Source organism: Bos taurus, chromosome 2 (assembly GCF_002263795.3).
Source record: "Bos taurus isolate L1 Dominette 01449 registration number 42190680 breed Hereford chromosome 2, ARS-UCD2.0, whole genome shotgun sequence".
Taxonomy (NCBI): domain Eukaryota; kingdom Metazoa; phylum Chordata; class Mammalia; order Artiodactyla; family Bovidae; genus Bos; species Bos taurus.
Genome location: NC_037329.1, coordinates 91326834 through 91354717, shown reverse-complemented (window position 1 = coordinate 91354717; position 27884 = coordinate 91326834). Strand labels below are relative to the sequence as shown.

The following is a 27884-nucleotide window of genomic DNA, read 5'->3' as shown; positions in this document are numbered from 1 at the left end:
CAGATTATTAGCATTCAATTGCATCACAAAATAAAAGATCAGAGTAAATTAATTATCCAGAAGTGGCATTTACCACCAATTCATTACCTCTAATGTACTTCTCTATTTCAGAGATAGAGATGGAGCCTCAAACACAACTTACCAGTTGCTTTCACAGAGAACGAGACCTGCTTTGAAGAATTACATTCACTAGGACATTAAGTGTGCAAATGAACACTATGATTTATAAAACATACCCTGAAATTCGTTGCCTCCAATTCCGATATGGATCATATAAACTTTCGCAAAATGCCAATGCATGGATCACAAATTCTTCAATAGATGTCTGATCTGCCAATTCCTTCTCTTTTTTTTTGCTTTTTAACTGAGAATTTAAATATAAAATTATATGCACTTAAAAATATTAAGCCATATGACATACTGTGCAATATCATTAAGAGATAACTGTGTTTCAGTCATCTAATAATAACAGATAATTTTTATTCAAATAAGTCTAAGTTCCACTTGAATCTGCAGAAGGTCAGTTAATCATATGGACTACATATAACCACTCAAATTTTAAATATTTCCTAGGAAAGGTTTCAAATTGTCAGCCAAACATTTTTCCAAAAATGAAGATGCTTTCAGTAAGAGGGCTATTTGATGAATAAATAATAAAAACATAAAATGACAAACTGTGCCATTTTAAAAAGCCACTTACAAAATGTTTCAATTTTTAAATTAAAATAACAAAATGTATTAATAACTGTTTTTCTACTTTTAGATAATATGCATAAGATGCCTGCAATAATGTACCCAATGATAATTTAATGATCTTCTCAATTAATACCTCCTCTGAAAACATTTAACTTTACTAAATTTTAAAAAGTAAAAACTAATTACTCTCAGTAAAGCAACAAAAAGAAATATATTAATTCACACCTACTTGCTGAATATAGAGTGTTGTCATAGTGATAACATGGTTGATATATGAGCAGGTCCCAATTTCTTCTACATTAGATAGATTTCTGTGAGAGAAAAAAAAGAATAGCCATATATTTATTGCATATGAATGGTGAGAAAAATGCATGCTCATATTCAGACTGATTTTCAGAACACTTGTTGGCAAATGAAGTACAAATAATATTCATTAAAACTTAAAATCAATTTGATTATATAATTGCTTTCCCACTGAGAATGCAAAACACACCTCAAGCACTATTTAACTACTATAAACCCAGAATAAGAAATACATGTTAATTAGCATTTGCTTATTGTGAAAAATTGGAAAATATCACAAAGTAGAAAGAGTAAAAGTCATTAATGTTCTTACAACTCAAACATTAGCAAATAGATACATTGTGCATTATTTCTTTCCAGATTAGTTGCTATTTTCTTCTGTAGATTCTTAGCTTGGTTTTTTTACATATCATTGCCTTTACAAGACATTTTGTGTAGTTTTACAGTTATCATCTTGCTTTCTGAAATTGGGTTCCCCTTTTGGACTCATCCCTGGTGACTCAGATGGTAAAGCGTCTGCCTACATTGCGGGAGGCCTGGGTTCAATCCCTGGGTCAGGAAGATCTCCTGGAGAAGGAAATGGCAACCCACTCCAGTATTCTTGCCTGAAAAATCCCATCAATGGAGGAGCCCTGGTAGGCTACAGTCCATGGGGTCGCAAAGAGTCAGACACGACTGAGCGACTTCACTTTCTTTCACTTTCTTTAGACTCATAATATATCTCTTCAATTGTATTAAAAAGCCTGAGAGAAGGGTGGATATCTATACATACTCCAAGAGAGCAGAGTACATGCCTTGTGTAAAAGCAATGGATTAACAAGGGCATGGCATTCAGTTAAAATCTGACCCTCATTTTTATTCCATTTTTAACAAGATCAAGGTATAGCACATAAAGGGCTTCCCTGGTGGCTCAGCTGGTAAAGAATCCACCTGCAATGCAGGAGACCCAGGTTCAATCCCTGAGTCGGGAAGAGCCGCTGGACAAGGGAATGGCTACCCACTCCAGTATTCTTGCCTGGACAATTCCATGGACAGAGGAGCCTGGTGGGCTACAGCCCAGAGGGTCACAACTGAGCAACTAAAACTTGCACTTTTTTTTCCCATGACACATAAAATGCTAAAGTGTACTCTACCTAACCTTGGCAGTGTTTTTCTTTACATATTAAAAAAAAATTCTATTAAGACAAAAAACTCTATTAAGTTCTGAGACATTGTGACCTTGAAAAATACTCTGTATCTTAAAATTCAGTAGATGCTAAAAGAACAGGAAAAATTAACTGAATTAATAGACTTCTTAAGAAGTCAGAATGGCAGGACATCTTTGAGAAAGCAGAGAGTAAAGGCAGAGGTAACATTCAAAGCCCCTGTGGAGGATTCTGGGAAGACAGCCAAGTAGGAAGCACAAGGAATCTGTCTCCCCACCTAGAAACAGATACACTGTCAAAATCAGTTTGATGTAAGTATTTTGGAAACCTTGAGCCTCTAATGAAGGCTGGCAACTTCCAGATGAAGATTTGGATGGTAAATTGCAATTAATGTCCTATATTATGGACATTAATTTAAATTTCAGCTATTAGCACAGCAGCAGCTACCAATCCCCATCCCAGACATGTGGTAAACAGCTGTGCATATGTTCCAGAAGCAGCTTGGAAGCAAGCTTACAGGAACCATTATGGGCAAAAAGGACCCTGTCCTCCAAATATTGGAGATCTGTGCTCTGATCACCGACTGCTGCGTCTGATTATAAAGGCGCACAGAAACAGACAGGCAGCCACTGCTATTGCACCTACCCCGACAGTTATTACTCTTCCCTCTATGGGCAACATAATTTCCACGGGACTTAATGGGTCATTTCCCTTCCCACCTTCATCTTTTTAATTTTTTTCCCCTTTTGGGAGACAGATATTAAAGACCAGGATATTCAAAAATGATGGCATAAATGGGGAAAATTAGAGAGTGACCACATATGCTGAGGGAAAATCATAATAGATTTGAGCAGACCTCAGGTTTACAACTCAGGTTGATTCTCAGCACAAAGACAATCTGTAATAAAAAAAATATTATAAAAGCAATAAACAAAAGTAACAACAAAAAGCAGTAAAGCACTGGAAGGAAGGTAAATCTGATTTTCAGCATTACATTATTAGATTCAATGTCCTGCATTCAATTAACAAGAAAATCAGAAGGTATACAAAGAACTAGAGAACTATGGCCCAGTCAAGAGAAAAAAAGAAATCAACAGAAACTTCATGAAAAAGACTTATTGGACAAAAACTTCAAATTAACTGTGTTCAAGACACTCGAAGTATTCAAGGTAGGCGTGGAGAAAATCAAGAAGTTAATATGTAAACAAAATGGAAATATCAATAAAGAGATTTAAAAAACTAAAAAGAAGCCAAAAGAAATTTTGGTGCCGAAAAGTACAACGATTACAATGAAAAATATACTAGAGGAATCCAAGGACAGATTTGAAGAGGCAGAAGAAAGACTCAGGGAACCTGAAGATAGCACACTGGAAACTAACAAGTCTAAATAACAGAAATAAAAATATTTGCATAAAAAGAAGAGAAAGAAAAGGGGGAACAGAGAATACTTGAAGAAATAGTGGGTGAAAACATTCCCAATTTGATGAAAGACATGAAAATAAACAGCCAAGAAGCTTAATAAACTCCAAATAAGGTGAACTCACAGACACCCACACTGAGACACACAAAGTTATCATCAAATTCTCAAAGGACATAGAGAGAATCTTTAAAGCAGGAAGAGAGGAGTAATTCATCACATATAAGATATCCTCAATACAATTATCAGCAGATTTCTAATAACAAACTTAGGTCAGAAGACAGTGAGAGAATATATTCAAAATGCTAAAAGAAAAAACTATCAACCAACAATCCAATATCTGACAAACTGCTTCAAAAGTAAGGGAGAAACAAAGACATTTCTAGAAAATAAAAGGTAATGGAGTCTGTGCCAACTAGGTCGACCATGCAAAAAATGCTCAACAGTGTCCTGCAAGGTGAAAATTAAGGACACTACACAGCAACTCAAAGTTGTATGAAAAAATAAAGATATTAATGAAGGTAAATATGTGGGCAATTATAAAAGAGAATATTATTGTAACAATGATTTGTAATTGCATTCTTTGTTTTTATATATTTTAAGAGGTCATATTTAAAGAAAAAAAATACTGTTCATGTAAAACCTAGAATTACTGTAACTTTGGTTTGTAACTCCAAATTTTATTTTTATATAATTTACAAGACTAACACATTTAAAATAATTACTAGTTTATGCTTTGGGGAAAACAATGTATAAATGTAATTTTGTGATACCAAAACCAAAAGGAGTAGGGAGAGAGCCATAAAAGAGCAGAGTTTCTGTATGTTATTGACATTAGAGTGGTATAAATTCAAATTAGAGTGTGATAACTTTAGAATGTTAAATGTAATACCAATGGTGATCAAAAAGAAAATATCTATTGAATATGCCAGGAGAAATATCAATAAACTCAGATATGCAGATGACACCACCCTTATGGCAGAAAGTAAAGAACTAGAGAGCCTCTTGATGAAAGTTAAAAAGGAGAGTAAAAAAGTTGGCTTAAAGCTCAACATTCAGAAAACTAAGATAGTGGCATCTGGTCCCATCACTTCCTGGCAAATAGATGGGGAAACAGTGGAAACAGTGGCTGACTTTATTTTTTGGGCTCTAAAATCACTGCAGATGGTAATTGCAGCCATGAGATTAAAAGACACTTATTCCTTGGAAGGAAAGTTATGACCAACCTAGACAGCGTATTAAAAAGCAGAGACATTACTTTGTCAACAAAGGTCTGTCTAGTCAAGGTTATGGCTTTTCCAGCAGTCATGTATGGATGTGAGAGTTAAGACTATAAAGAAAACTGAGCGCTGAAGAATTGATGCTTTTGAACTGTGGTGTTGGAGAAGACTCTTGAGAGTCCCTTGGACTGCAAGGAGATCCAATCAGTCCATCCTAAAGGAAATCAGTCCTAGTTGTTCATTGGAAAGACTGATGTTGAAGCTGAAACGCCAATATTTTGGCCACCTGATGGGAAGAGCTGACTCATTTGAAAAGACCCTAATGTTGGGAAAGATTGAAGGCATAAGAAGGGGACGACAGAGGATGAGATGGTTGGATGGCATCACCAACTTAATGGACATGAGTTTGGGTAAACTGCGGGAGTCGGTGATGGATAGGGAGGCCTGGTCTGCTATGGTTCATGGAGTTGTAAAGAGTCAGACACGACTGAGCAACTGAACTGAATATACAATAGAATATGACAAAGGAATTTAAACATTTGATACAAAACGTCAAGGAAGACAGTAATTAAGAAATAAGGCACAAAATCTTGTTTGAAGGCATAAAGTAAACAAATAGCACAATAACAGAAATGTTACTTTCAATGTAAATGGATTAAAGTTTCCAATCAAAGACAAAGATTGGCAGAATTGACACAAACACATGATCCAACTATATATTACCTACTTGAGGTCCAAGGAAACAAACAGGTTGAAAGTGAAAGCAGAGAAAAAGATACTCCATGCAAAGAATAACTCAAAGAGAGCAGAGGTTGACATATGAATATCAGATACAACATGCTTTAAGTCAAAAAAAGGTTACAAGAGACAAGGACATTATATACTTTAAAAAGCATAATATAATAAAGGTATATATAACATTATATATGTAACAAGGGGCTTCCCTGCTGGCTCAGTGAGTAAAGAATCCTCCTGCAATGCAGGAAACACAGGGGACATGGGTTTGATCCCTGAGTCGGGAAGATTTCCTGGAAAAGGAAATGGCAACCTGCTTCAGTATTCTTGCCTGGAAAACATCATGGACAGAGAAGCCTGGTGGGCTACAGTTCAGAGAGTCACAAAGAGTCAGACACCACGTAGTATGCAGGCACAGGCAATATAACAAAGGTATAATACTAGCAAGAAGATACAACAATTATAAATATTTACATATCTAATGACAGGCCATCAAAATATATGAAGCAAATACTGACAGAACTGAAGAGAGAAATATATTTCTCCCATAATAGCTGGAGAATTCAATATCTCCTCCACAATAATGAATAAAACCAACTAGACAAAAGATAAATAAAGAAACAGAGGATTTAATTAACACAGTAAACCACAGATCTAACAAACATACACAGATCACTCTAGCTAATAACAATAGAACATTCTTCACAAGTGCACTTGGAACATTTTACAGGATAGACACTATGTTAGGTTACAAATTAAGTCTCAACAGATTTAAAATGGCAGATACCATACAAAGCATCTTCTCTAACCACAACAGGATGAAGCTAAAATCAAAATGAAAACTGAAAAATTCTCAAAACTGTGGAAATTAACCAAAAGACTTTTAAACAATTAATGGATCGAAGAAGACACCAAGAGGGAAATTAGAAAATACTTGAGACAAATGAAAAGAAAAATACGACTTATGAAAGCCTATGAGAGGTAGTGAAAGTGGTGAAAGGGAAAATGTTATAGGTATTAAGTGCTTACACTAAAGAAAAGAAACCAACTACTCAATTGCCTAACTTAAGGAATCAAGAAGAGAGAACAAACTAAACCCAAAGCTAGCAGAAAGAGAAAACAATAAAGATCAGAGCAGAGACCAAAAAATTCTTAAAACAGAGAAAATTAATGAAACAAAAATTAGTTCTTTAAAGATATCAACAAAATTAACAAATCTTTAGCAAGACAGACAAAGAAAAAAAAAAAAAGACAGATTATGAAAAGAAAGTGTGGACATTACTCCTGATTCGGTTCAATTCAGTTAAGTCGCTCAGTAGTGTCTGACTCTTTGCGACCCCATGGATTGCAGCATGCCACGCATTTCTGTCCATCATCAACTCCCAGAGTTTACTCAAACTCATATCCATTGAATCTGTGATGCCATCCAACCATCCCATCTTCTGTCGTCCCCTTCTCTTATTGCCTTCAATCTTTCCCAGCATCAGGGTCTTTTCAAATGAGCCAGCTCTTCGCATCAGGTGGCCAAATTATTGCAGTTTCAGCTTCAACATCAGTCTGTCCAATGAACATTCAGGACTGATTTCCCTTAGGATGGACAGGTTGGATCTCCTTGCTGTCCAAGGGACTCTCAAGAGTTTTCTCCAACACCACAGTTCAAAAGCATCAATTCTTCGGCGCTCAGGTTTTTTTATACTCCAATTCTCACATCCATACATGACTACTGGAAAAACCGTAATCTTGATTAGACAGACCTTCGTTGACAAAGTAAGGTGTCTGCTTTTTAATATGCTGTCTAGGTTGGTCATAACTTTTCTTCCAACTGTAGTGATTTTGGAGCCCAAAAAAATAAAGTCTGCCACTGTGTCTCCATCTATTTGTCATGAAGTGATGGGACCAGATGCCATGATCTTAGTTTTCTGAATGTTGAGCTTTAAGCCAACTTTTTCACTCTCCTCTTTCACTTTCATCAAGAGGCTTTTTAGTTCCTCTTCACTTTCTGCCATAAGGGTGGTGTCATTTGCATATCTGAGGTTATTGATATTTCTCCTGGCAATCTTGATTCCAGCTTGTGCTTCATCCAGCCCAGCATTTCTCATGATGTATTCTGCATATAAGTTAAATAAGCAGGGTGACAATATACAGCCTTGACATACTCCTTTTCCTATTTGGAACCAGTCTGTTGTTCCAGGTCCAGTTCTAACAGTTGCTTCCTGACCTGCATTCAGATTTCTCAAGAGGCAGGTCAGGTGGTCTGGTATTCCCATCTCTTTAAGAATTTTCCACAGTTTATTGTGATTCACACAGTCAAAGGCTTTGGCATAGTCAATAAAGCAGAAATAGACGTTTTTCTGGAACTCTCTTGCTTTTCTTGGATTTCCATGATACTGAATGGTTTGTCTTGGAAACAAACAGAGATCATTCTGTCGTTTTTGAGACTGCATCCAAGTACTGCATTTCGAACTCTTTTGTTGACCATGATGGCTACTCCATTTCTTCTAAGGGATTCTTGCCCACAGTAGTAGATATAATGGTCATCTGAGTTAAATTCACCCATTCCAGTCCATTTTTGCTCGCTGATTCCTGGAATGTCAACATTCACTCTTGCCATCTCCTGTTTGATCACTTCCAATTTGCCTTGATTCATGGACCTAACATTCCAGGTTCCTATGTAATATTGTTCTTTACAGCATCTGACCTTGTTTCCATCACCAGTCCCATCCACAACTGGGTACTTTTTTGCTTTGGCTCGATCTCTTCATTTTTTCTGGAGCTATTTCTCCACAGATCTCCAGTAGCATACTGGGCACCTAACGACCTGGGAAGTTCATCTTTCAGTGTCCTATCTTTTTGCCTTTTCATACTGTTCATGGGGTTCTCAAGGCAGGAATACTGAAGTGGTTTGCCATTACCTTCTCCAATTGGGATTCCCTGGTGGCTCAGATGGTAAAGCATCTGCTTCTGCAATGCGGGAGACCTGGGTTTGATCCCTGGTTCAGGAAGATCCCCTGGAGAAGGAAATGGTAACCCACTCCAGTACTCTTGCCTAGAAAATTCCATGGATGGAGGAGTCTGGTGGGCTACAGTCCATGGGGTTGCAAAGAGTTGGACGTGACTGATTAAAGAAATAAAAAGATATACAGTACTGATTATAAAGAAATAAAAATAATTATTACAGTATTATGAAGGACTGTACAACAGATTTAATAACATAGATGAAATGGAGAAATTCCTAGAAACACAAAACCTCCCAAGACTAAACCGTGATGAAATAAATAATCTGAACAGATCTTCGACTAATAAGGATACTGAATCAGCAGTCAAAACTCTCTCAACAAAGCAGCCCTAGACCTGATATTTTCACTGGCAAATTCTACAAAACATTTAAAGAAGAACTGATGCCAATCCTTCTCAACGTCTTTCCAAAAAGTGAAGAAGAAACACTTTATAAATCATTATATGATACCAGTATTACCATGATACCAAATCAGACAAGAGATTCCGAGGAAACTACAGACCAAAATCCTTATAAACATTAATGCAAAGATCTTCAACAAAATTCCAGTAAGGAGAATTCAACAGCATATTAAAAGGATTACATACCATGACTAAGTGGAATTCATTCCTGAAATGAAAGGATGGTTCAACATATGAAACCTGACCAATGTAATATGCTTCATCAACAGAATAAAGGGAAAAAAATCCACCTGATCATCTCAATTAAAAAGCATTTTAACTGCACAAAAAGCATTTGAGAAAATTCAACAATCTTTCCTGAGAACAACACTCTGCAAATTAGGAATAAAAGGAAACTGTCTCGACTTAATAAAATCTATATATAATTTCACAGCAAATATCAGACTAACGGTAAAAGACTAAAAGTTTTTCCTCTAAGAACAAGAAGACAGATTTTAAGAAGCATATGATGTTCCTAACCCAATGGCTCTCAATTTTTTTTTTTCTAATTTTATTTTATTTTTAAACTTTACATAATTGTATTAGTTTTGCCAAATATCAAAATGAATCCGCCACAGGTATACATGTGTTCCCCATCCCTAACCCTCCTCCCTCCTCCCTCCCCATACCATCCCTCTGGGCCGTCCCAGGGCAAAAATATACAAGCAACTCCTACAGCTCTACTCCAGAAAAATAAACGACCCAATCAAAAAATGGGCCAAAGAACTAAATAGACATTTCTCCAAAGAAGACATACAGATGGCTAACAAACACATGAAAAGATGCTCAACATCACTCATTATCAGAGAAATGCAAATCAAAACCACTATGAGGTACCATTTCACACCAGTCAGAATGGCTGCGATCCAAGTCTACAAATAATAAATGCTGGAGAGGGTGTGGAGAAAAGGGAACCCTCTTACACTGTTGGTGGGAATGCAAACTAGTACAGCCACTATGGAGAACAGTGTGGAGATTCCTCTCAAATTTTTATATGCAGATTAACATGGAATAGGTGAAAATCAGAATGCATGAGCTCTTTTAGATCCGAATTTCCATACATAAGGCTCAAACTCTGCATTTCTAGTAAGCTTCCCAATTGTTATTTATACACACCAAATTTAAGTACCATAGACCCAATCATCTATAAATCTGGAAATATAAGCTATGGAATAATTATACTTTCTTTGGTTAAATTATAAAATGAAAGACTAGAAAAATACATTTTTCAAATGGCAATGCACAGTATAAAAATGTGTATGTACATGTTTACAGGTGAGGACCATAGAGAAAATACTAGTGCAAGAAATTCTTAAGTAACAACTCTTGTCGTTGTCTTAACTCTAAAGCACTTATTCTTTAATCTTGGCTGAATCTCTCTACGTAGGTATACTAAAAGGCTTTCCAATATAATAACAAACTACAAGTCTACTTCAAAAGCTGCACTCATCCTTAAGAACTCCACATGAACAACATCATTAATAACCAATAAATGCATTAGTTTGCTATTAACCACATGAACAACAAACATCATTAATAACCAATAAATACATTATTAGTTTGCTATTAATTATTTAAAACAGAAATTATTTGCACCAGATACCTGCAAAGAATAATGAAGAACTTGACAAGCAAAATTGACAAGGCTTGCTGTTCTTCCTCTAACCCATCAGCCATTTTCTGAACACACTGTAGAAGCTGGATCCTCAGAACCTGCAGAATATTATCAGGAAGCAGAGATATTCCAGGAGGCACATCATCCACCCTACAATAGAAAGGGAACAAAATAAGAAGTGTGTTTAAATACAGGATGAAAATCTCTGGCACTTTAAAGGAACTACATTTTCAGTTCAAGTCCTAAAGAAGCTCCTCTAGATCCCATATTCTGTGCCTCCTCTCTGCAAGGTACCACCAAATGATTAGTGATATCTTAGAAGACTGTTAGAGCAGAGTGATTAGTAACACTTCAGAGGAGGCTTACTGAAAAGAGAGAAAAAGATGCTATTTAGTATTCTCAACTGTGCTACTTTTAAAGAACATACTTAAAATATATTAGTTCACCTTCTATTACTTAGAAATAAAATATGTGTCTATACCAATTCAAAAAGAAACAGTAACTAGCAAATAAAAAAGAAGTACCCGTAACTAGTTTAATCTGTTAACTGCTTCACTAAATAAACAATATTCACCTACCTAAAGGCTCCCTAAGCCATCTGATCAGTAGAGGGAGAGAAGATAACTAGCAAAAGGAAAGGAGAAAGAGATGAATGTAGAACTCCAAGCACAAACATCAACAGAAGACTCTTTTCAAGTGATATATCAATATTTTGTGACAAGCGGTTTCTGTGTAAAACTATTTGATTCTACAGGGCAAAAACCAACACGAGATATAAGTGACTCCTTGCATGTGCCTCTCACATTAAAATCCCCTAGATTCAGTGTCAGAAGCCTGAATGCTAAATTCCACCTTTGTAACATAAAGCATTCATTTAATCTCATCTCTGAAACTGTAATATCTCTATGAAACTGTAATACCAGATATCTGTCCTATTTCACTGGGCTCTGAAACCAAGTAGTCAATGTGCATTTTCCACTTTAAAATAGGTGAAGAACTCTAAAAATGCAATGCATTTTAAATACACATTTCTAAAGCCTAAGAATCTTTTCATAAGTCATTATACTAATTTTCCTATCTCTATTAGGAAAATGCTCAAATCATAAAGAAGCACTGTGAAGAACTTATATGATTAAATGACAATTATACTTTATAATGGTCTCTTTTTCAGATAATGCTTAACATGAAGTATTAGTACTATTTTTACATTGAGTAAAAGGCATTCATTGTAGATAGAAAAATCTGAAGCACCTCAGCAGCAGTCACATAAATACACATGATAAATATTAGCCTCTTCCTGAACCACCCTACAATATAAATTAATAAAGTATTTTATAAAATAAATACAAATCACAAAGCAGACCACCAAGGTTGCCTAATTCTACAACTGTGTTATAGAATATGCTTCGTTTTAGTCTGGGCATCATTTCACTTGCAACTTTGGATTCTTTAATTCTCTCTTATTTACAGATGGCAAAACAAACACTCATTTTTATATTTAAGTTTTTCTGAAAAGCTAAAAAAGGTGATTAGAAAAAACAGAGCAACTTCAAAATAACAAATATTTAAATAAAACTGATTTTCAAGACTAAGCAAAACTATTCATCCTCACTTTTCCAAAAATGTAAGTCAGCAAGAAAGACGACATCAGATTTCCCAATATTTCATTCTAGTTATTTAAAACTAGTTCCTTTTGTCCTTAGTTGTCCCTTTTTCTATTTACATATGTTTTTATTTTCCTAGGCAGAAAACAATATCAGCTTCTAAAAGAGTAATCTTTTTTCTTAACTGACACTCATAAAATTAGAACATGGTTTATAATCCAAGTTGGAATTTTTGGCCTAATGTGATAAAGATTTCAGAGTTTAGAAGTATGTTCCCACCTCTAAGACTTCCTTGCCAAAATTCTAAGCTCCTTTTGCTGAAATTTCCCAAACTCCAGAAATCTTTTCCACTCCTCTGTTCGCCTACTCAATGTCTCCTGTAAACAGCTGCCAATTGTTCTAACACAGGAAAAAGTCCAGCTTAAATTTCAAGGCTTTGTAATCTGGTAAAAGCAACTCTTGCTTTGTATTATGAATTCTCTAACATGGAAATTTTATAAAGTCAGTATACTTTAAATGAGGATTATCTGTGAGCTGCTTTAAGATGACAACTAGTTTTATACATCTGACATATACTATTCATTTGAAAAATGGAAAATTTACTACTAGCAAAATCTAAATCCATATTCTGACAAAGATATGAAAAATAATTTTAAATAAACTAAATCGCAAGTAAAAACACTATTGGCATTCTTCATCTTACTTTAAATGTAGTGGCAATATAACTCTACGTACTGTTTTTAGAAATAATCTCTGAAGAAAGGAGACATTTACAACAGATGGATGATAACAAGTGCATCTCACAAAACACCAAGCATTCAAAGGCCAAAATCCTGATTCCATAAAAACTCTTACATTCATGATTTAAAGTGAGCTGTAAGTTTTGATAATAAAAGCACTTCTAAGTATAAATGGTGGTTCATTTCCCTGGTGGCTCAGATGGTAAAGAATCTGCTTGCAATGAAGGAGACCCAGGTTTGATCCCTGGGTTGGGACAATCTCATGGAGAAAGAAATAGCAACTCACTCCAGTATTCTTGCCTGGAATATCCCATGGACAGAGGAGCCTGGCAGGCTACAGTCCATGGGGTCTTAAAGGGTTGGACACAACTGAGTAACTGAGCATGCATGCATGCATGTAATATAAACTAAAAGAATACTCTTTTATGAGTAGGAATCAATAATACATAATCTTATTTTGAGTTAAATTTTAATACTGATTTTTCAGCCTTTATAAACTTGTAACAAATAATCTAATGGGGAAGAACTCTGAAATTGCATTTATAAACAATAAAGCACTTGCGCTTTTTGGGCATAACCACATCATTTCTTAAGTTCAATGCTTTGGTCCAAAAACGCAAATGATTTTCTTTCTCTGAATTATTAAATCACCTCTTAATGGGGCTTTTTGCCTTCAATCTCAACCCTTCCCAATCCAACCTCCATAAAAACACCTAAATGACTTAAAAAAAAAAAAACTTGATCATGATACTCTTACACAAAAAATTCCTTACTCGAGTATCTTCCATAACAAAAAATCAAAGTCGATGAGGAGTACATTCACGGCATTTCATGATCTGGCTCCAATTTGATTCTCCAAATTCAGCTCACCTGGGCCACACTCTCAGTGCCTACCTCTCTCTACCCCAAACTGCAAACATTTTCCTTCCTGAAGATTTTTAATTTTCCAGATTCTCTTTTTTTCGGGGGAATGTGAGGATTGCACAGCAGGTCATGCAGGATCTTTGTTCCCTGGAAACTAAGGATCACAACTCCACCACCTTCAGTGGAAGCATGGGGCCTTAACCACTGAACCACCAGCCTGCTCACTCACGTCTAACTCTTTGCAACCCTGTGGACTGTAGCCCGACAGGCTCTTCTATCCATGGAATTTTCCAGACAAGAATACTGGAGTCCAGGGGATCTTCCAACCTGGGTATGGAACTCCATCTCCTGCAGCTGCTGCATTGGCAGGCGGCTTATTTACCACTGCGCTACCTGGGAAGCTAGGACCACCAGGAAGTCTCAATTCTCCAGATAATCTTTTTCATCATCAACCACCAGCCATTTCTCCCCTCCCCTCTCAATAAATCTCTACAAACTGACTTCCTTTTGTGGCTAAAAGTATCTCCTCATTGCTCCAGCTTTTAACCACAGCCAACCTAACCTCTCCTGCCTAACAAGGATTAGGTCCACAAGATGACTTGAGACACAATACAAAGTTTATCAAGGAAGTGGGCCTGGGAACTGCGAGACTATGGAAATGGTGGCAGGCAGAAGAATGGGAGAAAATATTTGTACTTTCACTTATACATTTCTCCAAGATTTTAGTTTTTCCCCTATGTTATGATTTTCAAATCCAGTTTTTAAAAATCTGAAAACTTGACCTACTTCAAGGTGTTTTCCAGGGCCCTACTATAGGCCAGGAAAAATAAGTTTCAACTACAATGCCAGTCATATAGCAGAGAAATTTTAGGCAAATGAATGGAGTGACACACAGTGGACCCTTAGATAGTTTCAAAAAAGGGGCTGGGCATATCTGAATGACTCACCCCCCAACTTTCTGAGAGGGGAGAGGAAGTACAGACTAAGGTCGATCGAACAGTCAATGATGTAATAAGACCCAACAAAACTCTGGAAAACCAAAGCTCAAAAAGCTTCCTTCTTTGAACACACTGATGCTCAGGGAGAGCAACACAGCCTGACTTCACAGGGAGACAGCAAAAAGCCCTGCATCCAGGCCCTCCCAGACCCTAGTCCTGTTCCTATGTGTATCCTTCATAATAATACAGTAATCCTAAATACAGGACTTTCAGTGAGATTTCTAAGTCACTGTAGCAAACTTACTGAACGTGAGGGAGTCATGACAACCTCCAAATGTGTAGCCCGTTGGTCAGAAGTGTCAAGGTCTCCCTGCTGCTGCTGCTAAGTCACTTCAGTCGCGTCCGACTCTGTGCAACCCCATAGACGGCCGCCCAACAGGCTCCCCTGTCCCTGGGATTCTCCAGGCAAGAACACTGGAGTGGTTTGCCATTTCCTTCTCTAATGCATGAAAGTGAAAAGTGGAAGTGAAGTCACTCAGTCGTGTCCGACTCTGTACTACCCCATGGACTGCAGCCCACCAGGCTCCTCCATCCATGGGATTTTCCAGACAAGAGTACAGGAGTGGGGTGCCATCGCCTTCTCCGTAGACTTGCTAATAATGACTGAAGTGAGGACAGTCTCTCAGAGGAATTTGCCCTTAACTCGTGGCATATAGCACTAATTCTGGGTAATATCAGAACTGAAACGAACTGCAGGACACTCGGTTGCCAGTGCCTTAACAAAGCAAAGAAGAGGCAGCAAGAAAGATGACTGTGATCAATCAGAAATGTCTGCTAGGAAAGCAGGGTTATGCAGGAGGGGCATGTGTGTCATATAATTGCCATCCTTTTAATATGTCATCAATGAGGTTTTTATGACAAGAATTAACAAATTCACCCAAGGGTAGGAAACCAAGTGTTTCTACATACCTGGTAGGCAGCTTTTCAAAGTCAACATCTAAGAATTGTTCATAGCTAGAAACAAAACTGTCCAACCACAGCTTCAGGTAATCTGGATCTTTCTGAAATAAGAAAATCATCGTAAGATTAAGTATGTCAGGAGTCTTTTTTAAAAAAGGTTTTAACTCCTATTGAGCAAATATAAACTGATAATCTAAAGAAGTAATAATATGAAATCTCTAAATGATACTCAGGAAGACATAGGAGCTGTTTTAAAATGTGTATTTAAGTATAATGATCCCATGTGACTCACACAAAGAGCTACAGTCTTAACAATACTCTGTTAGATTCTACACAAGTTGCCCTCTCCATCACCCTGTACTGTACTGGCTTCCTGACTGTTACTGGGACAAGCCAGACATGTTCCCATCTGAGGCCTTTGCAATTGCTGTTTTCTCTATCTAGAACACTCTTCTCCCAGATAGCTGAATGGTTAACCCCTGCATCTTCTTCAAGTCATTCTTTAAATGGCTTATTCTCAATGAAGCCAAATTTTACTACCCTTTCTTAAAATCAGAAGCCTTCTGACCATGTTTTCCTAAAATTACAAGCCTTACAAGTCAACATTTACCTTATACGCTATTCTGTTGACCCACTTCATGGTGCTTTCTCACCTTCCCCCATACTCTAGAATTTATTCATTACCTGTCAGTGCCCCTAGACTGTGGACTTCACAATCACAGGGCCTATCTAAAGGCTCACCACAAGTGACTATTCTGTTTACCAACGGATACCAAGTGCCTGAAACAGTTGCTGGCACTCAACAAATACTTGCCCAATGAATTAATGAAAAATATAAAAAACATAAATAAAATAAAATTGGAGACGGGTCATTAACCTAAACATAAAAACTAAAAGATCTTCTAAAAGAAAATATAGGAGAATACCTTTGCAACTTTGGGGCACATAAAGATCTTTCAGCTTGAACACAAAAATCACAAACCAAAAAAAGAAAAAAATAATAATTGTTCTTATTCAAAATTTAAAACTTTTATTTATTAGAACACACCATTAAGAAAAGGAGAAGGCAAGCCATATATCAGCTGAAAATATTCTCAGTACATACATGTGACAAAAGACTGGTACCAAGAATATAAAAAGAACTCCGATGAATCAATATAAAAAGGACAACTCAATTTAAATACGGGCAAAAGGTTCAGATGTTTCACAAAAGAGAATACACAAATGGCCAAGTAGCATGCAAAAACATTTACAATATCACTAGTTATCCAGGGAAATGCAAATTAAAATGAAATGGAATACCATCACACACCCACTAAAAAGGTTAAAATTTAAAAGACTGTCCAAATCAAGTATTGGTAAAAATGTGGAATAACTGGAACTCACATTTCTGGTGGGAGTATAAAATGGTACAATCACTTGGAAAACAGTTTAGCAGTTTCTTTTAAACATAAATTTACCACATGGCCCAGTCATTCCTCTCAAGAGAAAAGCAGAAACAAAAACAAAAAACACTTGTACCAAAATGTTCATAGAAGATTTATTTTTAATAACCCTAAGCTGGAAATAAACCAAAATTCCATCAATAGGTTAATTAATAAATTGTGGTATAGTCACACAATGGAATGCTAGCTTACAATAACAATGAATAAACCACTGATATGACAACAGTTAGAAATTTCAAAAACATGCTGAGCAACATGCCAGGCATTAAAGCATATTGAAATTGTGATTTCAATTATAAAAGTTCTAGAGCAGCCTATGGTGACAGAAATTAGATCACTGACTATCTTTCAGAGGACTGACTACAAAAGGGCATGGAGGAAATCTTCCCAGGTGATAGAAATTTTCTATTTGTTTTATTAGGCAGCAGTTACACAAATGTTTGCTGCACCAAAATTCATCAAATTTGACACTTAAAATCTGTGCATTTTGTGGTAAGTTATATCTCAAAGATGATTTGGAAAAAACCATGATTCCTCATAAATTCTTTTAAATATAAATTGCATCATTAAAAATGGTGCTCAAAATGTTTCCTTCATGTTCTTAACACTTTTTTACTCCAGTCAATTTAAACATGACCCTCAGGAGTTTTATTTATCATTTGTTAGGCACTGCTCTTGGATAACAAGAACTCAAGTAATTTATTTCCCTAAAATAAAAGCATTACACACAAATGAGAATTCCTAAAAGAATGTTCCCAGAATATGCAGACAGCTGACCTTTTGTGTATTTGTTTTTTCTATTAATACACTGTTCCAAAATCAGATCATAAATTGTTATAATCCACATCATCACTGAGAAGATGGAAATATTTCAGAAAAAGAACTACCTCTTGTGAGAAATCTTCTCAAGGATTTCATTAATTGTTTTTTTTCATTTCCAATCAGCACATCATCCATTCATTCAAGCATTCAGGATAAGACTCCAGAAATACAAGTAGCTGGAGTCTGCCTCTATTAAGAAGTTCTTTCTTAACAGAGCAGTTTTAATAAACCGTGTAAAAGTTCAACACAGAACAGCTCATAATGCCATAAAGAATTAATGTATTCCTCCTTATAGATTATTTAGAAACTCTACAGTATCTAGTTCAAAGTCTGAAAGTCAGGGCTATCAAGTGTTTGCTAAGTACAGAGTTCTCTTAGGAAGTGAACAACTAACTATAAGGAAAGAAATGGTATTTAAACCTGGAAATGTTTTACTTAGTAAGAAGTGAAGCGGTTACAATCTTTTCAGATTTTGCAATGTACCAAGTACTATTGTTGTCATTTAGTCACTAAGTTGTATTCAACTCTCTGCTACCCCATTCACTGTATCCCACCAGGCTCCTCTATCCATAGGATTCCCAAGCAAATACTAGAGTGGGTGGTCCTTTCCTTCTCCAACAGAACCTGAGTCTCCTGCATTGGCAGGCAGCTTCTTTACCACTGACCAACCAGGGAAACCCACCAAAAGACTGTCCAAGTACTACATCAGCTATTTTAAAAATATACATTATCCCATTTACTCCTTACAACCACTGAGAGAGGGTTTCATTTTTCTCATTTTACAGGTTAGAAAAGCAAAGTTCTAAGGATATATAACTTATCCACGGTCATACAGCTAGTCATTGATAGTGCAGGGATTAAAATGCAAAGATATATGAATCCAACTGTGTCCTCTCCACTACACTACACTATTTTTGAATTGTGAGCAGGAATAAAATGGAGCTTTGGCTTTGTGAGCAAAAAGAGGAAAAGAGGAACTGAGTCAGGATCAGTACATTCAGGTCCATGAACAATTTTAACACATAAAAAAGCCACATCCGACACAGCCTGAGAAAACCCTTAAAATGATCTATACTGAACTGCCAAAGGTCATAAAAGGAAAAAAGTCCACACATCCAGAAACAATATTAATTAAATCTCAAGCTTAGGCATTTTCATGGTTATGAGAGTGTGGTACAATAAAATAACACAGTAGGGTCTATCTACCCAGTTGCACAATATTTATTAACACAAAACCCAAATGTATTAAGTACTGCAGAAGCACTGAGGTCAAATTAAATGGACACTAATCCCCACTCTGCACTTTCTTGAACAAGTCACTCTACGTATGCACAAGTTTCTTCTGTAAAAATGAAGATGATCATAGCACCTTTCTTTACAGGGTTGTGAAAATGAAATAACCTAGTAAGTGTCAACGGCTTAGAACAATGCCTAGCACATAGTATAGGCTAAGTATAGTTATTTTTATAACCTATTATGTGCCTAAATTAGGTAACACTCCCAAACAAGAATGTTCTAAGCTACCCATACGCATACTTAAATATTTCATGATCCCCAGTGCCACATGATCTTAATTGTATTCTTTTCCTTTCACATCCGTTTGCATTTACTATCTGTGTGATTGTGAGCAGGTAACTTCATTTCTCTGATCTGTTCTGGATTTATAAAATGAAGATAATACTCTCTTTATAGCACTGTTGAAAGCACCGAATGAGATAATACATAAAAGGCATTTGGCAATACCTGACATTTAGCAAATGCTCAAAACATGTCGGCTACCATTATTAAGACACAGATTCTGCTATCAAGTTGGTCATGATCCAATGTCATAAAATAAGCAATTATAAAATAACTGAGAATCAAGTTTATTGATTTTATACTCAAATATCCATCCAATCATCTGCCATTAAAATAATTGTTCATTTTGGACTGTTATGTAGATCCCCACAGGTCTCTGTAGTTTCAATTTCTCCCAGTGGACACACAGCTACTAACGGGATTTGTTCAATTTAAATATAATCTTCCCTTCTGCTCAAATACATTCAAAGGCTCCTCATTACCAGAGGATGACATCTAAACACTTAGAGAGGTACTGTCCAATGCAGTGACCACTAGCTGAATGTGATGACTTAAATTACATTCAAGCATGAGAAATTTTTACTTTTTCCTAACATCCACTCCACTGCTGGGAAGCTTTAGTAGTAATAGGATTATGAGAGCCATATACTTTCACCAAGTTCTTATGGGATAGGGTTACAGGTAAGAATAGAGGGAACACCTTCCTTTCTCCACATAACAATAGTTGGGTTTTAATATTCTTTCAAGCCCTGATGGCTCAGTGGTTAAAGAATCCACGAACAATGAAGGAGACATGGGTTCAATCCCTGGATGAGGAAAGTCCCCTGGAGAAGGATATGGCATCCAACTCCAGTATTCTTGCTTGGAAAATCCCATCAACAGAGAAGCCTGGCAGGTTATAGTCCATGGGGTGCAAAGAGTTGGACATGACTGAGCACAAGCACACACATATATTCTTTTAAGTTTTATAAACTTTTAGATACACACATATATTTCACCTATATTCCCGTCCTCTAATGAATTACTTTTAAGCAAATCCAGACATCATATTTCAACCACAAATACTTCAATACATAACCATAAAATACATCTTTTAAAATATGACAATACTATCAATCTGAAAAAATTAATAGCCCTTTAACATCCATTGATGTTCAGATTTTCCTGACTTGCTCAGAAATGCCTTTCTTAACTGTCTGATAAAGTCAGGACCCAAAGAAAGTCCATATATTGCAATTTGTTGGTATATGTTTTAAGTCTTTTTAAACCTATGGGTTTCTATTACATTTCTTTTTTCTCTAATTTATTTGCTGAAGACACTATGCCATTTGTGATTTAATATTTCTCACATTAGAGATTTTGCTGACTGTCATTTAACATGTTTCTCAGTCCTCTGTATTTTCTGTGAAGTAGTAAATCTAGAGATTGTCAGATTTAGGGGTTTTCTAGCAAAAAACACAACACAGGTATGTTATATATGTCCTTCAGAAGATATATATCTAGTTATCTCTTCTGTGATGTTGGAACTACTGATTATCTTTTCCTAGATTCAGTATTTTATTATGAGTAATTTCTATAATAAACCTTATAATTCCCCTATGATATCACCAGGACTACTAGAAAGATTTGCAGAATGAAGAGCTATTATTGATTTACTTTCAATCTCACTTGCTGCTGCTGCTGCTAAGTCGCTTCAGTCGTGTCCGACTCTGTGCGACCCCATTGACGGCAGCCCACCAGGCTCTGCTGTTCCTGGGATTCTCCAGGCAAGAACACTGGAGTGGGTTGCCATTTCCTTCTCCAATGCATGAAAGTGAAAAGTGAAAGTGAAGTCGCTTAGTCATGTCCGACTCTTAGCGACCCCATGGACTGCAGCCCACAAGGCTCCTCCGTCCATGGGATTTTCCAGGCAAGAATACTGGAGTGGGGTGCCATTGCCTTCTCCGATCTCACTTCCAGATTCTTAATTAAAATTATATCCAGATACAGATTGTGTTTATGCTACTCATGCCAAGGTGTTAAATAATGGATAATTTTTTATTAAAGTTAATCATTCCTTAATGTTTGTTGATCTTCTTACTTATGCACACCTCCCTGAAAAACTGAAAAATAAACATAATAAAGTTCATAATTTTACATAAAAAAAAAAACACCTTATAATTTCCTTCACTCTACTTTGGGCTTATTTTATTCTTTCATTGTCTTCTTGAAATGGAAAATTTATCTATAATATTAATGTATTCCTGCATAACAAATTAAATTTAGGAGCTTGAACAACAAGTATTATCTCAGATTTTTAGGGCCAAGAATTGAAAAACAGCTTAGCTGGGTGGTTCTGGCTCAGCATTTCTCCCAAACCTGTGATGAAGATAGAAACCAGAGTGCAATCACAGCAAAGACTGACTGGCTGGAGAAGCTACTTTCAACTTCACTCAGGTGGTGGTTGGCCAGGTTTCGGTTGTTCACATAGGGTTCTACACAGGGCTACTTATAACACAGCAGCTTGTTTCCCAGAGAGCAAATGATACAGGGAAAAAGAGAGCAACTGAGATGGAAACAGTAGAAAAAACAGTGTCTTTTCTAATTTCAGAAACGATATACCATCACTTTTGCCAAATTCTACGCATCGGGATAGAGTAACATGGAAACTTACACTACCATATATAAAGTAGACAGCCAATGGGAATTTGCTGTATCACTCGGAACTGAAACAGGGGCTCTGTAACAATGACGAGGGGTGGGATGGGACAGAGATGTGAGGGAGGTTCGAGAGGGAGGGGACATATGTATACCTATGGCTGATTCATGCTGATGTTTGACAGAAAACAACACACTTCTGTAAAGCAATTATCCTTCAATTAAAAAATAAATAAATTAACAACAACAAAAAATTCTACACATCATAGACAAACCACTACAATGTAGGAGGACTGTAAAAGGGCATGCATATGACAAGGTGGGATCTTGAAGGCTTGGCTACCACAAATGACTAGTTCATTTCATTTTAGCTTTTTTCTCTAACACATTTATAGCCACAAATTTTCCCAGGTAATGCTGTAGGTACTTCCCAAAAGGATCTAAATGTGTAATTTTATCATTCAGTTCTCCCCCACAAAAATTCCAATTTTCCTTTATTTCTTATTCTTTAATCAAACCTTTGTTTTAAACTGTATGAATTTTTAAAAAATACTTTTGCAATTTGTTCCTTAGCTGCATTTCTCCCTTAACTACATTCTCATTAGAAAACATATTCTATTATTTCAATAATCTGAAATTTTATGAAACTTGCTTTAAGTTCTGTCATATCATCATTTTTGTAAATATGTGTACTTGAAAGGAATGTATGGGTATAATGTTCTACGTAAGTCCCTTTTAATTTGTCAACTCTACTGTTTCAATCCCTGGTAGATCAGACAATAAAGAATCTGCCTGTAATGCGGGAGACCAAGGATCAATCCCTGGGTCGGGAAGATCCCCTGGAGAAGGAAATGGCAACCCACCTCAGTATTCTTGCCAGAATTCCACAGAGGAGCCAGGTGGGCTACAGTCCATGGGATCCCAAAAAGTTGGACAAGACTGAGCAACTAACATAAAACATACATTGTTTAAGTCTTCAGTATCTTCACTGATTTTTTTTTTCTGGTCTGTTCATTCTATCAATTACTGAGAAAAATATGTTTTTAAAAACTACTAACCTATGTTAAGTTAAAAAAAACCTATCATGACTGTCATATGTTTATTCCTCTCTAGTGCTGTCAATGCTTGTTTTAGAGACTATGTTATGAGGTGCACATGAATTTAAAATTGTTGCAGTTTCCTGTGCTTCCCTGGTGGCTCAGCGGAAAAGAATCCACCTGCAATGCGGGAGATGCAAGACATGCAGGTTCAATCCCTGGGTCAAGAAGATGTCCTGGAGAAGGAAATGGCAACCCACTCTAGTATTCTTGCTTCCCTGGTGGCTTAGACAGTAAAGATTCAGCCCGCCTAATGCATACATATGTTTTCTAGAAAAATGGTACTGACGAATTTATTTACAGTGCAGCAATGGAGAAACAAACATAGACTTGTGGACATGGGGAGAGGGGAGGAGAGGGTGAGATGTATGGAAAGAGTAACATGGAAACTTACATTACCATATGTAAAATAGATAGCCAACAGGAATTTGCTATATGGCTCAGGAAACTCAAATAGGGGCTCTGTATCAACCTAGAGGGGTGGGATGGGAGGGAGATGGGAGAGAGGTTCAAAAGGGAGGGGATATATGTATGTATACCTATGGCTGATTTATGTTGAGGTTTGACAGAAAACAAAATTCTGTAAAGCAATTATCCTTCAATTAAAAAATCAATAAATTTTAAAAAACACAAAGAATTTGCCTGCAATGTGGGAGACCCAGGTTCAATCCCTGGGTAGGAAAATCCCCTGGAGGAGGGAATGGCAACCCACTCCAGTATTCTTGCCCAGAGAATCCTGTGGACAGAGGATCCTGGTGGGTTATAGTCCATGGGGTCGCAAAGAGTCAGACACAACTGAGGGACTTAACACTTCCACTTTTTCACTTTTCAGTATTCTTGCCTGGGAAACCCTATGGACAGATGAGCCAGGCAGGCTACAGTCCATGGGGTCCCAAAAGAGTCCAATACGACTTAGCAACTAAACAATAGTACCAAGAATTGTTATATTTTCTTGATGAATTGAACTGTTTTTGTTTTGCTGAAAATGGCTTTATTTCACTTTCCTCTTTGAAGAAACGTCACTTGGTTGGAAATTCTACATTAGTCTTTCCTTTAAAGATATCAATCCATTGTCCTCTCCTCACAATCATTATTATTGAAAAATCAGGTGTTAACTTGTAATCCCTTTGAAGACAGTTCTTTTTTCCTCTGGTAGCTTTTAAGCTTTCTTTCTTTTGCTTTGGTTTTCTGCAGAACCACTAGGGTTTCACTATGATGTATATTGGTATGGAATTTGCTTTAATCGTTCTCTGTGGGTTTCACTAGACTTTCATCAATCCTGGAAAGCTCTCACCTGCAATCTCTTCAAATACTAACATTCATTTCATGCTTTCTTTACTCTTCTTTTGAGACCAATTAAATGTGTTAAATCTTCTCATATTATTATTCAGTCTTCCATATTTTCCAACTCCTTGACTTTCTAGGATATATTCTAAAAGAATTCTTGTGATCTTCATTCCAACTCTCTAATTCTCTTCAGCTATCTAAACTCATATCCTTTTTATTGGTCTTTATCAATATTGGGATCTTCTTTTCTATTTCTAGACATTCATTTTTAAAAGTGCTAGGTCACTTGTATACTACATTTCTCTGATTCTAAAACATAATTTTTTATACTTTGGCATCTTTGAAATCAAAATGCATCTTACAGTTGCTCTCAGGAAGGCTGCTGTTATGACATAATTGTCATAGCCTGTGCAACCCTAGTCACAGGTGTTCACGCTGCTCTTCTTTCACTAGATGTATGTGCATGGTTGATACTCCAACATCAACTGCTGCTGATGTTGAGATTAACTGCTGTTCAAAATATCTTCAAAAAATTATACTAAATTAGGTAGCAAAATGGAGCTATTCAGTAGAGATATGCACAAAAACAGAGCAGCAGGGTACAACATGACATTAATGATGCAAATCTATATTAAGATCACTTTTCCTTTGTACTTTTGGTCATGCCTTGTGTGTCTGGAATATCCTCTGTGACTATTAAAATACTAGGGCTTCCCTCATAGCTCAGTTGGTAAAGAATCCGCCCCCAAAGCAGGAGATCCTGGTTTAATTCCTGGGTCAAGAAGATCTGCCGGAGAAGAGATAGGCTACCCACTCTAGTATTCTAGGGCTTCCCTTGTGGCTCAGCTGGTAAAGAATCAGCTGCCTGCAATGTGGGAGACCTGGGTTTAGTCCCTGGGTTGGGAAGATTCCCTGGAGAAGGGAAAGGCTACCCACTCTAGTATTCTGGCCTGGAGAATTCCATGGACTGTATAGTCCATGGGGTCATACAGAGTTGGACACAACTGAGCAAACTTCACTAGCAGTTTCAATATCAAACCTTGATCAAATACTACCTCTTCAACTAAGCGATCACTGATGACTTCATTCATCTTCCTTAGATCTCACAATCTACAATCTAAGAGGAAAACTGACTCCAACTGGAAAAGCATGACTTCAGATGAAGTCACAGTCAATCAAACAGATGAAAGATACAAAATTTTGATGGAAATTCTGATAAAAAGCCAGTTACATCCAGGAAAGATTTGGAAGCCATTTTAGCACAAACAAAAGAAGCTATATTCTAAAAGAGGCCTGTGCATAAAAATAAGCTAGAATATACCAACCCCTCAGTTCAGTTGCTCAGATGTGTCGGACTCTTTGCAACCCCATAGACTGCAGCACGCCAGGCATCCCTGTCCATCATCAATTCCCGGAGTTTACTCAAACTCATGTTCACTGAGTTGATGATGCCATCCAACCATCTCATTCTCTGTCATCCCCTTCTCCTCCCGCCCTCAATCTTTCCCAGCATCAGAGTGTTTTCAAATGAGTCAGTTCTTTGCATCAAGTGGCCAAAGTACTAGAGCTTCAGCTTCAGCATCAGTCCTTCCAATGAATATTCAGGACTGATTTCTTTTAGGATGGACTGGTCGGATTTCCTTGCTGTCCAAGGGACTCTCAAAAGTCTTCTGCAACACCACAGTTCAAAAGCATCAATTCTTTGGCACTCAGCTTTTTTTATACTCCAACTCTCATATGCATACATGACTACTGGAAAAACCATAGCTTTGACTAGACAGACCTTTGTTGGCAAAGTAACATCTCTGTTTTTTAATATTCTGTCTAGGTTGGTTATAACTTTTCTTCCAAGGTGTAAGCGTCTTTTTATTTCATGGCTGCAGTCACCATTTGCAGTGATTTTCAGTTCAGTTGCTCAGTCGTGTGAAGCCATTTTAGCACAAACAAAAGAAGCTATATTCTAAAAGAGGCCTGTGCATAAAAAATAAGCTAGAATATACCAACCCCTCAGTTCAGTTGCTCAGACGTGTCGGACTCTTTGCGACACCATGAATCGCAGCATGCCAGGCCTCCCTGTCTATCATCAACTCCCGGAGTTCACTCAAACTCATGTCCATCGAGTCAGTGATGCCATCCAGCCATCTCATCCTCTGTCGTCCCCTTCTCCTGCCCCCAATACCTCCCAGCATCGGGGTCTTTTCCAATGAGTCAACACTTCGCATGAGGTGGCCACAGTATTGGACTTTCAGCTTCAGCATCAGTCCCTCCAAAGAACACCCAGGACTGATCTCCTTTAGGATGGACTGGCTGGATCTCCTTACAGTCCAAAGGACTCTCAAAAGTCTTCTCCAATACCACAGTTCAAAAGCATCAATTCTTTGGCGCTCAGCTTTGTTCACAGTCCGACTGTCACATCCATACATGACCACTGGAAAAACCATAGCCTTGACTAGATGGTCCTTTGTTGGCAAAGTAATGTCTCTGCTTTTCAATATGCTATCTAGGTTGGTCATAACTTTCCTTCCAAGGAGTAAGCATCTTTTAATTGCATGGCTGCAATCACCACCTGCAGTGATTTCAGAGCCCCAAAAAATAAAGTCTGACACTGTTTCCACTGTTTCCCCATCTATCTGACATGAAGAGATGGGACCAGATGCCATGATCTTTGTTTTCTGAATGTTGAGCTTTAAGCCAACTTTTTCACTCTCTTCTTTCATGTTCATCAAGAGGCTCTTTAGTTCCTCTTCACTTTCTGCCATAAGGGCGGTGTCATCTGCATATCTGAGTTTATTGATATTTCTCCTGGCAATCTTGATTCCAGCTTGTGCTTCATCCAGCCCAGCATTTCTCATGATGTACGCTGCATATAAGTTAATTAAGTTGGGTGATAATATACAGCCTTGACGTACTCCTTTACAGATTTGAAACCAGTCTGTTGTTCCATGTCCAGTTCTAACTGTTGCATCCTGACCTGCATACAGATTTCTCAAGAGGCAGGTCAGGTGGTCTAGTATTCCCATCTCTTTACCCCGAGTGAGAAAGATGTAAATTTTTACTTTAGATATTTCTTAGATTTTAAGTAACTATTCATTTGTGTGTGCATGCTCAGTCATGTCCAACTCTTTGCAACCCCATGAACTATTGCCCACCAGTTTCTGTGTCGTGGAATTTTCCAGGCAAGAATATTGAAGTAGGTTTCCATTTCCTCCTCCAGCGGATCTTTCCAATCCAGGATCGAACCAGTGTCTCTTGCATTGGCAGGCAGATTCTTTACCACTGAGCTACCCACACGCAGGGTTAATGAAATGCTACATTTGATCAATAG

General features: G+C 37.1%; 1 protein-coding gene across 4 annotated transcripts in view; it reads right to left on the bottom strand.

Moving 5' to 3' along the window:
- NBEAL1 (neurobeachin like 1) overlaps positions 1–27884 on the bottom strand; it is a 174618-nt gene that overhangs the window by 123861 nt on the left and 22873 nt on the right. For 3 of the 4 annotated variants that reach the window (XM_024975022.2, NM_001435445.1, XM_024975025.2), the window contains exons 3-6: positions 15703–15794; positions 10576–10737; positions 926–1007; positions 237–364 (exon numbers count right to left, since the gene is read on the bottom strand). In XM_024975022.2, the coding sequence (XP_024830790.1) occupies positions 237–364; positions 926–1007; positions 10576–10737; positions 15703–15794 (464 nt within the window). Of the gene's footprint in view, positions 1–236; positions 365–925; positions 1008–10575; positions 10738–15702; positions 15813–27884 lie in introns of those variants that run through there. The other variant, NM_001103173.1, reaches the window with a different exon arrangement.